The sequence below is a fragment of the Strix uralensis genome, chromosome 3, assembly GCF_047716275.1.
Source record: "Strix uralensis isolate ZFMK-TIS-50842 chromosome 3, bStrUra1, whole genome shotgun sequence".
In the NCBI taxonomy this organism is placed as follows: domain Eukaryota; kingdom Metazoa; phylum Chordata; class Aves; order Strigiformes; family Strigidae; genus Strix; species Strix uralensis.
The window spans coordinates 33,662,103-33,676,019 of NC_133974.1; the positions used below are offsets into that span (position 1 = coordinate 33,662,103).

Sequence of the window (13,917 nt, forward strand, 5' to 3'; positions counted from 1 at the left end):
TAAATGTAGAAAATTTTATTAAAGAAACAATATATGTTAACTTTTTAAAATTACTAAATCAGTATTATATATAGTCATAGTGTGTTCATATTAGACATATGAAGGTAAAAAACCAGTGCAGGAGTCTGTTAAGATTTCATAACTGATTTGTCTGATTCTGATTTTTTTTTTCTCCATATTTTTTTTCCTGAGGAAGATGTCATTGCATTCCAAAATATAGACCTATGCTAAATTGCTATCTGCATCAGTTATCAATAACTTGTACTTTAAATATGATCATTCTAATTGTATGTTGTTTTGTTTTACTTTCTTTTTAGACCAGATGACCTGACCACACTACAGCCAATTAGTAGCCGAACTTTAAAGTTGCACTTTAACTTACACCGGGGCCTTCATCATTACGTCAATGTTATGTTTGATTACTTCCACCTTTCTGTCATATCGGTTATAGTTCATGCTTCTTTGGTTGCTCTGCATCAGCCATTGATAAGGTAATCTTTTGTTAATAAAATGCAAATAAATTGTGTTTTGGCACATCTGAAAGGATGTCACAGCATTATCTGGGAGAGGAGCAAGTACTGAGGAGGTGGGAATTATCATAAGCTAGTATTGCTGTTGAAGACTTCATCTGATAAAATTTATACACTTAAAGTAGAAGCATGTTATGTAAAGTGTAAGTTGTCACACTGTACCACAAGTGAAATTCAGGCATTTCACCTGTATTCATTCCATAACTGTAGGGTCAAACTTCACTTCATTGTCAGAAAATGAAAAACAGGTTTTGTTACTAATTTTCAGTCAGAAATGTATTTGTCCCTGCTGACTTTTTAAAAGGTTGCAGAAAATCTGAGGGTTTTCTTGCATTTTTTCCTCTGTTTCTGGCTTTTCAAGTGATGATACAATAATGCTATTTAATTTTAAACCTCAACTTGATAATAGCTTGTGTGAGGAGATACTGAATCAAAACAGCAATTTCCATGCTGCTTCTGTTATCTTTACAGTAGGATGTTACTGATGTCCACAAAATCATTTTAGGGATCCAAGTTGTCCTTTAAATCAGTTAGGGGTGGGGAGAGGAAGAAACCTTCAAATTTACAGTATTTTATTTCAGCTGGGCTACTCCATATTGTAATATTTAGCAAATACTTTATACTTGCTGTATTCATATCCAGCACACTTTTCTGGAGCACCTCTTTCTGAAAAATCTGGACATTGCAGACTTCGCTTCCCTTTGTCCTTTGGGCTTTCCTGGGTGACAGTTTGCTCCTCTGCTTGGGTGACGCTCACATTATTGATATCCCTTCCTTTGCTAGGAAGGGGTCACTTCTTGAGTGTTTTCATTTTCAGAGTAGCATCCAGGTTCACCTTGTCTCAGGAACACCGAATATTTACACTTTCCTTGAAAGAGAGGACATAATTCCATGTGGTTACAGCCCTAATCTACTCTTTTTATTAACCTGTCATTGCTTCTTTCTGTCCATTATCTAAAAGTCTGCACTTTCTGCGTTCATTCGTCTTTCATTCATTTTTCCCAGCTCTTTGTTCTCACGAGGCTACTGTTGCAGGATGCTCTGTCCTCTCAGGGGATCAGGATGAGCTCTCCTCCTCAGTAGGCAGAGATCAGGCATCCCTTAGGAAAACATCAATGGCAGTTTGTATGACAGTTTTCTAGCTGCTTGTTACTGTTTCAGTTGTAGGAGGTGAAGTCCCCACAGCAAAGTTTGCAGAAAATGAATGCTTCTTACCTGTTACAGTTCAAAATTTATGGCTTAAATTTTCAGGAATATTGTTTAAATTAGTTGAGGTTTGCATTGGAAATAATGAGGAAGAGCTTCCACAATCTGCTGGCACAGAGTCTGGTCACCTTCATTGTAAGAGATGGCGACCGTTGAGGGTAATAATGTCTTAAATTTCTCCCAACTAGCTCGAGACGTGCTTTGAAGAGAGCTGCTTTAGAAGCACTGCTCCCCTAGTGCAGCACCAGAGACTTAACTGAGATATCTGGGCCATCCTGAGGGGTTTTAAAAGGGCAGCCCATCGTGCTAGGAACTTCCAGGATCTTCCTGAGGGTCCTTGTTTCTACTACTTTTCAAGAAAAATCAAGAATTTGTTTTAACTATGATAGTTTTGTGGCACATAGTATGTTCAAATTACCAGTTCATTTGTGCTTTTTGCAGTTTTCCTCGCCCAGTGAAGAATACATGGTTGAACAGGAATGCACCAGCACAGAACAGGGACTCTGTGATTCCTTCTCTTGAAAGTGTGGTCTTTGGCAATAACTACACAAAACAGTTATCAGCAGATGTAAGAATATATCGATTTAAGATTTTATTTGTATTTTGTTGGGCGGTGTGAATATTGTCTTTTCTGCAGAAATATCGCTTGATAAAGAATGGACTTTGTTAGAGTTCCTTTGGTGTGCCACTGATATGGGAAATGAGAAAATTTCTTCCGAAAGGCTATGTTACATATTTCAGGAACACACAGATGGAATGCTTACAATATTAAGTGTTTAACCTTCTTTTTTAATATAGTGCAATCCATTGAAAATTGCAGAAATGTGGATGAGGTTTGTGAAAAGAGGCAAATTGTTTATCTGTCATTTCAGTTATTCTTTTCATTTATTGTACAAAATTAATACGTGCCTCTTTTTTTTTTTTTTTTTTTTAGGGTTGCAGTTTTGTTGTTTCAGAGTCTTTCCTCAGTCATGCCTATAATTTCCACTATACACTTTGTGCCAGTTTGCTGCTTGCTTTCAAAGGGTTACATAGCTATTTCATTATGATAACAAAGGAGCTCCCCTCTTCTCACCGAATTGAACTGGGTATGTTGAATTTAATAAAATGCATCACTTTATTGTTGATGTTTATTAAGAATACCCCTCTTCTAAACTAAAGTGGCATTGATTTCATACATCTTCTATATCTAAAATCTTTTTGCTCAAACTGAGCTGGAATTTAATAACTCAAGAAAAAAATAAAAAAGAAACAAGTACTGTCACATTACTAATAAAAGATAACAGCCTGAATTTATGAAAATAGATATTTTCTTGTTGATCTTGATTTGCTCTGTTATTTCAAATCAGTGTGTTTAGTGGTGAGAAAGTAGAGAAACTCTTAATCCAAGTAGCATGCTACACTTGTTTGCTATAAGGAAATACTGTATATTTGTATAAAAATTGAAACTCTGTAAGCTTTGATTTGAGAATATTGCAGTGGAAACTTACCTGAAAAAAAGACCTACAAGAAGAAATTGCTGCTGGCTCAGTTTGTAGTGTAACTTTTTAAACAGACTTAGTTACCTAAGAATTAGGAAAAAATCTAAATAGACAAGAATGGTTTCTATAAAACTGAGTAGTTAAAATATGCTTTCAGAGAAGCTATTTCTTTAATAAAGTTAAAATTAAACTCTTACAGGACAGTCTTATAGAAAGAAATTTAAGTTCTGTGGCCATGAAATCTTCTAGTAACTACATTCAATAAAAGTAACTGCGAAAATATTACATGAAACATAAAGTACAGAAATGCACGTTACATTTCTGTAGAATGCAGGTATATTAGAGAGTTTAGCCTCAGCTTGTGAACTAGGAGAGCAGTGGAAGTAAAAATAGAAAATACATTGGCAAGGATGATTTAGACTTTTTCCTCATCAAGCATACACCTTTTTAGTCATGTAAAGTTCTATTTAAATCTGAAAAATAGATCTTTTGGAATTTACATTGATTGTAGACAGCATTAATTGATTCTTGTATTGTTTAATTTGAGCAATGTCAAAACTAAGCATTAGGAAACAATAAGGTTGGAAATTGAGATATGAAAGCTATTTTAAAAATGTGATGTGGTCAATTAGTGATTCAAACAAATAGTGTTTCACTTGTGTATTACAAAATACAAAGCTGATTTTTAAAAAAAAAAAAATTTTGAGGGAGGGAGTGCATTAAAAATCTTTGCATAGAAAAATGCCATAAACTGAGGCTTTTTCTTTATAGAAGCAAAAATACCGCTACAGTTACGGTGCAAAGAATATTTCTGTGTCAGTTCTCTTAATCTTGATACAGAGGGGAACACCCTATTAAAGGAATGACTCAACTGTTAGTCTTCCTTTTAAGGACAAAATGTGCTTTTTCTCAAATAGAATCTGTTGGCACTATTGTTGTTGTGAGGATAGGCTTAGACTAAATCTTGATACTTAAATGTTTCAGATAGGACTTTCAATTCCTGAATTTTCATAAGCTTTAGTGGAATTTGAGTCAGACCTTTTGTCATTTCTGTGGGTAATTTAGCTTACCTTTAGGAATGCAGATTTGAACAGAAATGCTCAAAATAAATATATGAAGAGAAAATTACTACTTACATTTAACATTCATTGTACATATTCTGCTGACAGTTTGTTTCCTGTGGAGGGTTTTTTTTTGTTATTTTTGAAGGCTCTGCTAGAATTACTTTGTTTTCTTATTTGTAAATCTTTTTTAAATTTATTTCAGTTATTTTGTATGTACATTGGTTGGGACAATTGATATAACAAAAAAGGACTAGTAATGTAAATATTAATCATGCTTCTATTACCTTGTGCTCATGAAAATTAACTAATGCCTACCATTAACACTAATAATTCTAAAATCTAAATTTCTGTGATGTCTATAAAGAAATTGAAGTTCTCTAGACTTCACAAAGTACACAAATGTCATTTGCATTTATTTTTAAATTTAAAGTAAATGAACTGTTTTATAGTGGAGATTTTATGTGTGAAGTTTAAATGGGCATGGCAAAAGAGAATCTCAAGTCCTGTTTAAATTCCAGAATTGTCACTTTTTTGTTTTAAATTAAATTATTATGTCTTTAATTTTGTTTCTTCTGTTTGCTTTGCTATTGCTCTGTCAAATAATTTTAACACAAGACAGTGATTTTGCAGAAGCATGTGCAGACAACTGCTGGACTTGATAATTGTAATTGAACACTTCAGTATTATTGGTTTCAGGAAATAAAAAATGCTAGCTTAATGTGTATCACAAGTGATAATCTAGAAACTACACTAAAATTATATGCTTTCATGTACTGATCTAACTGCACTAATTGCGAGGCTAGCAATAAGCTTTTTTACTAACTTTAAGGCAAATAATAAATCACAGATGAAAAAAGGAGTGTAGTAACTAGTCATGTGTGTGCAATCCCTATAACTAGCCAAGGCCAGCATGCAGGTCCTTTATGAACGCCTTCTCAGAAGAAAATATCCACGAACCCAGAGAGACGCCTACCTAGGTATGTTTTCAACGCAGGTGATATAACCCCTCAGATTTTTATTCATAATATAAAATATTACATTCTTATTAATAATATAAAATATTACATTCTTTTGTAAACAGGAACACTATTTCACTATTCAGCCATAGTGAACGTATGTTGAACTCTGATGAACTCTGCAGAATTGAGCTACTTATTTCTAGGCTGAATATAGATAATAAAATGAGAAATTATTACTATTTTTTGGTTTAGTGTTGTTCTACTTTACGAAACAAAAATGATTGAAGAGTTCAGTCAGTTATCACCATTTAAATAAAACAGCTAAAAATTACAGCTTCACTTAATTCATCACAGACTCAGTTATTTAGATAATTAAAGACAAATACCTTTTTTTCCTGAGAAAACTTTCAGATTGCTTCTGGTATCTCAAGGCTTGATTATTCCAAACACTACACAAGATGTTCTCAAAGCTTAAGGTGCATTTGTCCGTATCTAAATGGCCAGTTTTCCCTTTGGAGAGTGTCAGTGTTGGCCTGATGCTGGACAAAAGATGACAGTGCTGTTTAGGCACAAGGAAGTTTGTGATGGGAAAAGAATAAAAGGGCAGTTCAGTCTCATACTAGGTCACCAACTTAATTTTCTATAACTGTGTTTTGGTTTTGTTTTAAAAAGAAAACAAAACTGTTTTTTATCAGAGCCAGCAAAATTGTATCAGATGTTTGCTGGGTGAACATTACTGCTGTAGAATGTTAGTATTTAGTTTCCTTTTGTCTCATATCCTGTCGTCTTTTTTTTTTTTTTTTTTTTAATATATCATTGTAGTTTGGGATTTTCCATAATGATTCTAGACTTCAGAGTTCTAAATGTGGTTCAAAGCCTATTCTCAATTGCAGTGTGACAAGATAAATAATCAGTATTGTTTCTCATAAGTAAACCATTTAATTTTTTCACTAATGACAAAATTTGTGTGGCCCCAAACACACCAAAAGTAGTATCATATCTTAAACCATTTTCATGTATTTTCAGAATAATTATCATCAAGCACTGTTTAGCTAATAATTTCTTTCAAAAACATTTCTAAACTTGTTTCTGAGAACTTGATGCGTTTCTGCAATTTGCATATTTTCTCAGAACTTTTGAGCTATGTGAGTTAATTTGTTTGGCATTAAGTTTAAACCTAAGTATAATGGATGCAGTTAACTGAAAATCAATATATACTTACCCAATCTAGGTGGTATCATTCAAAGACAAATTGAGTAAGCACACTGTTGCTGAAATTTATTACTTTGAGTTTCAAAGCATGTTTTGTTGGTGTGTGTTTTCAAGAAACATTGGTATTTTCCTTAATACTGTGTTTCAGAAATGAATTTATATTTAAATAGTTCTTACAGACAATTTTAGGGTTTATAAATTGTTCCCTTGTTTACTGGTACCTCAGATGTAGAAGGAAATCAAAACATAGTACGAAATTATTATTTATTTTATCAGATTCCCTTAATTAGACTAGGAATGATTAACAAGGACAAACATCTTACATAAAGGAATAAATCTGTTTTCTTTATAAATAAGTCATTCAAGGTTCAGATCCAGTTTAAGCTGCCATACCATGGAAGATTGATTTGCTCTTAACATTGAGCTGTTGAAAGGAAGATCAATTAAAGAACAGTTTTATTTAACTAAAATATAATTCCTCAGACAATTAAAGAATTGTATTTATATTCACATATCTTGCAAATCAGGCAAATAATATACCTGTAGAAAAATGGTATTGGAATAAGGTATCTCTAGAAAATCTGAGGTAGAAGAGAAATTGTGTTACCTTGGTTGTGAACAATGACATTGGTGCTGAATAGCTGAGCAGCTCTCGATGGATAATCTGCAAACTGTATAATTTAAATCACAGTATTTTCAAGTATAATTTTGAATGGAAAATTGGTATCCTTGACAAGATATCATGATAAGTGATCATGATACTCAATTGCAAACATTTTTTTTATTAATTGTGTTCTATCCTCAATCTCAGAAATTATAAGAAGTTATTTTAATGGGAGTTTATAATTTACTTGATTTAAAGATGACTGTGGCACTTTCTATTTGATGGGTTCTTTTTCATGTTTTAAAATTATTTTGTGAGATAATTGGTTTTACTCTGTAACCGAAAGTGCATTTTTCATGGATATGTCCTCTCATCTTTCCAGAAAACATAGATGTAGAAGTTCGTCTTACAGAATTGTGTGAAGAAGTAAAGGTACAATTTTTTTTCATGTATTATATAAGTGAAATAACTATAAAAGTAGAGTATGCTGATTTCAAATGCTACTTGGGAATAAACTGTTTGTTTCAGTAATAACATCCTGTATGTTTTTTGCCAGTACTTATTTCAACTCTTCTTCACTCAAAGAGAAGTTGTTTAACTGACTCCACAATTTAACTATTGATGTAGTGGCTTGGTGTGTCAGTGTAGCCATGGTAACTTTTGTATATCACGAAACTGGATATTATAGAAAGGTGGATTACTTGTATTAAAATCACATTTTGAATTTTCTTCATGTATAATTTGAATTATTTGTTTTTAATGCTATCAAATAACAACGTTAGAAGATCAAACAGTAGTAGTAAGTTGTATAAAAGCAGATTATCCAAGTGATCCCCTCATCTGGAAGGACTTGTCCTGATGCTGTCTTTTCCTGTTTTCCCTACATTCTCAAGAAAACACTGTCTACTTCAGATTACTTTGATTTGTCTCCCCACTCTCTCCTTAGTCAGAACTAGCCCCAGCTGAATAGCTAATTTCCTTGTCACAGCGAAGTTTAAAGCACAGATTTTAAAACTTTTTTGAAAGATTGTCCATGTTTACTGCTGGAGTGGGCCATCTGTCCAGCTTTTGAAGAACAGTAGGCTTACTTTTCATTACTGTAGTAGTAATATAACTGCAGGGAAATGTAATACTGGCTTTAAAAGGTTATCATTTGTATAACTGGAGACAAAGCCAGCACAGTTAGCTCTCTGTGGGCAACTAATAATCTTATTTTATATATTAAAAGGTTTTTTTACCTTTAGTTCTGTGAATTCTTTAGTTTCTCTCTTAGCTTGCTGAAGTATATTTTTTCCATTTTCTCCTTTCTGTTCTTTTGTTCACTTCTCATCAAAAGTTCCTCTTATTTCCACTCTCAACTGATATGTTGGTGTTTCAATATTTGCTGTCCTTTTTTCTACTTACTCTTTAATATTGCTAGAGTTGGGTCTTTACTATCTTTACTCTTTTATCTTTGCTTTTTGAACCCTTTGCCTCAGTGTCTTATGTGCCTGCAATGAGTTTCTGAAAAACCGTATTTTTTTTCTAAAATGGCAGGGAACATAAGCCTAGCAGTATACAATTGACTGGTGTGGGACTGTATCACAGGATTACAGTACATTGCTAAGAAAGAAAAACTTGTTTCACACTGAATTTGGTTTGGGGTGATCTGGTTCTAGGAAGCCTATATCATAACACTGCTTTCTGATTATGCTTAAAGTATATGTAGATATATATAGCGCACCATATAAATGTTATTGTGAGTTGTGACTATTCTGAAATGGAGATGTCTTTTACTAAATTTTTATGATTGTATCAAATTTGGACTAACATAGTGAGTATCGATTTTCTGATTCCTATTCCAAGCATACTGTATTTTTGCATGTTAAAACTCAGTTATTGTTGCCATAAATTGAATTGTTGCTTTAATTTAATGTCAGGACTCCTAATTCTAAAAGAGAACTGGATACTATTTAGAGCAACATAAAATAGATTAATTCAATTCTGATACTTAGACAAAACAATTCTCATTTGGAAGTTCTTAAATTAAAATTCTCAATAAGATAGAGTATACCTTTTTGATTCTTGTCTGTACATTATGGTCTCATCTGTTAACCATGTAAATATTTTTTCCTGACTTCAGAAAATGGAAAATCCCGATGAACTGGCAGAACTTATAAATATGAATCTTGCTCAGCTTTGCTCACTTCTAATGGCGCTCTGGGGACAATTTCTGGAGGTCATTACCTTCCAAGAGGAGGTCACAGCATTGCTAGCACAAGAGCATCACACGTTAAGAGTAAGTATTGAGTCTGGCTTTAGAAACTCTGCCATGTTCATACTCTTACTGGAACACATTGTTATGGAAATGTGTATCAAAATGAGACTCCAAATTCCAAATGTTCTAGTTTTATTTGGGAAAGCTAGTTGGAATCTTAAAGGGAGCTGTTGTATTGCATTTGTTAGCTTGTGTATCATGTTGCTAGAGCTTATTCTTGGAGTATAATACATAAAATACATTATTTATGTTTACAAACCAACTAATTTATTGATCTTTTGAATAAGAAATACAGTTCAGAAGGCAAATTGAAGTCTGTGGAATAAGGTGGATTTGTGCAGAATGATGAATTTTTCTGCAGGAGCCATGCCTAGTGCCCACTCTGCATTTTACTTCCCTACTGTATTTAGCCTGCCTGCTTACATCATAAAATAAAATGTAATTTCCTTCTGAATTAAGAATGTATAACATTCATAAGCTTTGAAAAGTCTCTTAAGTGGGATTTTAAAAAAGAGGAGATGTATCAGAAAGGATCTGGCATGTGATTATGTGTATATGTGTAAAAATATATATAGTGAGTACCTACACACAGAGTTGATCTCTATATGCATATATGCAGTTGCTGTGGGCTTTCTACATGCAAAACCACAGCAGTGCTGGTTCCCATAGTGAAATATTTTCAAGTGTGAACTAAAGCATTACCCTTACTTTCTAATAAATATATTTTTCCCTCCCATCTTTTGTGGCCAAGGATTTGAAGAAACCTAACATGTTTTCAGAGAGTAAGATTCATTAAAACAAAAACAAATAAACAATGACACCCACCGCCCCTACTTGTCAAACACACAGCTTGATCTTCAGCTGGCCCTGGGATCTTTACTGTCTGACATCACCATCTGTGCATTTATCTCATGTACACTGTGGAATAGGTCATTTTAAGAGATTATCTGGAGGCGCTTCTTGTACAACCATTTACAGAGAGCTTGTTAGAAGGTCTGGTTAATGAGAATACATGTTATTAGTGCTTTGTAATAGTTACAATCCAAACCAAAGTGTATTTTAAGGCTTTAGTTCTCAGAGATTTGATTTGTCTCACCAGCATTTGTGTCATTTGCATCAAAACCATTTCTGTTTTGGTTCTGGAGGGGAAACCTATGAAGGATACTTGGACTGTGGTCTTATGTACGGACTTGATAAATCCCATTGTTTAATGAGGGAATCATGGTTGTGGAAATGGCCTATTCTGGAGAATAAATGAAATCTTTCAGTAAGAGCGCAAGGCTTATTTGTTAAGACATGCTGGATGTAGGAAAGTGTGATCATTTTACTGGTTATTTATGAATCTTACTTACCTTTCTGTGCTTTTTGTATACATTCTGGAATCCTTCAAGTTAACTGGTAAAGGTAGGAAATGAGAATACCGTTTCACTTAACCTGCACTTGCATTCAACTGCTGGTATGTTAGTGTTTGTACAAGTATATATTTAATAAAAACAAAAGAAGTATTAAGGTTTTCATTTTTACTGCTCCAGTATTTTTTAAAAAAGAAAAGATGCTGCTAATAATTGTGTATGTAGGTTCTTAAATGTGGTTCTTTTTAAAACCTGTGATGTAAGTCGTTCTCTCTAGCTCTCAAATACCTTAATTAGTGAGTTTACTGCAGTTATTTTAGGGAGTGTAAATCAAAGTGGTTTATTATACTATGTGAAATGAGATATTGTGCATATGAAAAGTATATCTGTGATGCTTTTGAGTTTGCACAAAATTCAAATAGGAGTTCCCTTCCTCCCTTCTTTAAAAAAAAAAGGTATTGTTTTATTTTATGCCTGCATCTTTTCCCTTTTGAGTTGCTGTTATGCCCACTTCTTTTGTTATCTGTCACTATGCCTAAATAAACTTTTCTAAGTTGAGCTCATAGGTACCCTTCTTATAACTGAAAAAGGTGACCTAATTTTATTTTTGAAAGAAGTGGCTAATTGTTTTTTTTTTTATTGAGTTCTGCAGTTACTGGGTACTTCATTACCTACCCAAACATCAAAGACTGAAAAGGAGATGCAGGACATGGGTAATCTTAAATACCTCTTTATTTAGGGCCTGATAGCAAAGAGCAAGCAGGCCGACTCTTTAAGAATCGAATAATATGGCATCGAGAAGGAAATTTTACCTGAGCCAACTTACAGAGAACCAGCAGTGTGATGTTACTTAATTTTAAAAACAGTAATTGGCGAAGGTGACACTTGTTTTCTCTACTCCAAGATGTGAAGAGCTTGTGGAACTACTTTGCAAATATATGTAATTAATATCTATGTAAGAAACCATAACTCCACTGGCCTTCCCACATGGCAGTAGAGTAGGAGCCAGCAATCCATAAATTCAGTAAACCTTTAAATCAAAAAGATAGTAAATTCGAGCCTTGACTTTTCTAAGAGTGTGTTTGGTTGTTGATTTTGGATCTTGTTTTGCAGTGCTTAGTACAATAATTTGTAATTTGTATTAATAATCTCTTGAGAATTTATATTCTGAGGGTTTGTATAAACTTCTCTTGGAAAACCTACATTGATCATGTTTCACTGGATGTGTTATCTACACATATCACATGATGCAGGCTTTCTGGTTACTGAATTTAGTTGAAATTTGAGAGATGACCTACTTAATTCTCCTCTTGAGAGAGTATCTGTCCTTTCTGGAATAAGATTTTTGTGCTATACAAAATTCTATTCTTCTAAATAATCCTTTTTACTTTGGAAATCTAATGTATTCACTACTGGATGCTAAATCTCTTTTAATTACACCTTTTCATCTTGCAATATTTCCAGACTATACCCTTCACAGGAAATATCTCCCTGGGAAAGTTTAGTATTAATCTAAGATAAATTAACCCTTTTAGAGAGTCATTAATCTGGTTTAGATATTTGTGTTAAAATACCCCCTAGAAATGCCTGTCATCTGTATTTGGTCACATGACTTTCACCCTCTTTGTGTAGCTGCTTATAAAACAGGTATTTCTGCTGAAGTGTTGCTAGAAAATAAGGTTATAATGAAATAATATATTTCAAGTATTTAAAATTATTATTTTAGTAATTTTACTTTATTTAAGTATTTAAATATTTTACTAGTTTCAAATACTTTGAATATTAAGCGGGACATAAAAAAATCGGGAACATCCATCAGCAACATTATCACACTAGTAAATTTTACAATTGCATTTTCTTGAAAACACTGCTTGAAATATGTTATTTTGTATTCCAAAAAGTTTGCAGACTAAACTAGTTCACCTCTTTGTTCCATGGTGACATCTTCTGGTAGGTCTGAACATGCTTTCACGAAATGATTTCTTTCAGTTTGATTAGTCCTGAAGTATGAAAACTGAGAACTAAGATCTCAGACTGCTACTCATAAATGTGCAGGAACTCAATATGTATTCCACGGCAGTTTTTCTATCCGATTTTTTCCTCCTCTTCTGTTTACATTGAGAGGACCATAAAAAACATAATATTGGGAAGTCTGTAGGGATTAGGAGTAGCAGATACAATTTCCTCCTGCAATGTCATTGTGGAGTCAGCCCAAGTCAGTAGCACCAGCTGGTAGTCGTTCTGGTTCTGCAGAGCTTGTTTAACAGGATCCTGGCAAAGCATTGGTCCTTCCGTAAGTTATGCACTGATTAAACATAATAAACTACTGTTGGTTTGGGTTTTTTTTTTCTCTCTTTAATATTGATTTATGTAGGCTTTCAGAGCTTGCTTTCAACTAGTTTTATACCGTTGCTATTATGCTAAGAGCTGTCTGGAGCTGGTAATCAGATTTTCTTCAGAAGCACTGGAATTACTTAAACAATTATGAATGGGATTTATTGCAAACAAAAAAAAGTCTTCCCTTTCTGTTTGAAAGAGTAGCAGAATTCTAAAGATCTGGTCTCCATATAACTTTATGTGATGAAGTGATTGCTCACATCTGAAGTCAAAACCACCTTGCTTGCCCCCTGGAAAACAGCTTTATGCTCTGTCCTTGACTTGAACCACAAACATCTACAAATTGAGCAATATTCCTGTTACTATTTTATTTCCTATTACCTGATGGATTAGGATCTTTAATTCATCTTTAAATTGCTTAGTTTAGAACAATAATTAGTCCACTCTTCATGATCAATTGCTCTAAAATCTAGTTTTTAACTTGTAAGATTGTCTCTAAGTCTATTGTGTAACAGTCTTCTCCCTTTCTGGGGGAAAGGTTGAGGACTGGCTCTGACAAAATCATGTACTTGGTCTGTTTGGAAAAGCCAGCTGGGAAAATGCAGAGAAGTGCATAGGAACACAGATTCTAATCCCACATAATCCCATAAACTCCTGACATAATTTCTGAAGGAAAGCAGATACATCTTTTGTGTGTGTGTGTCTGGTCACTGCTGAGAGTGGAAGTTGCATTTACAAGAAAGTATCGAATTTAGTGTTTTCTTTTTACTTCAAAACATTTTCTGTGACTATTCACAGATGATGTTATGATTGAGATTAATTTCATATAATACAGTAAATTGAATTCTGGGAGTTTGGTACAGGACTTTCAGCTTCTAGTGCAGGTCAGAAATTGGAGTTTTAATGTTTGTGGGT

The 13,917-nt window shown here is 33.5% G+C and overlaps 1 protein-coding gene across 11 annotated transcripts in view; it reads left to right on the plus strand.

Annotated features, from left to right (window-relative positions):
• The window catches only part of FAM135A (family with sequence similarity 135 member A), a 94,348-nt gene that overhangs the window by 45,122 nt on the left and 35,309 nt on the right, over positions 1–13,917 (plus strand). For 10 of the 11 annotated variants that reach the window (XR_012628038.1, XR_012628039.1, XM_074861817.1 and 7 more), the window contains 6 exons: positions 318–491; positions 2,178–2,304; positions 2,671–2,824; positions 5,181–5,258; positions 7,439–7,488; positions 9,179–9,334. Coding sequence is in view for 9 of the 11 variants with exons in the window: in XM_074861817.1 (XP_074717918.1) it covers positions 318–491; positions 2,178–2,304; positions 2,671–2,824; positions 5,181–5,258; positions 7,439–7,488; positions 9,179–9,334 (739 nt within the window). In the remaining 2 variants the exon portion in view is untranslated. The remainder of the gene's footprint in view (positions 1–317; positions 492–2,177; positions 2,305–2,670; positions 2,825–5,180; positions 5,259–7,438; positions 7,489–9,178; positions 9,335–13,917) is intronic. The other variant, XM_074861819.1, reaches the window with a different exon arrangement.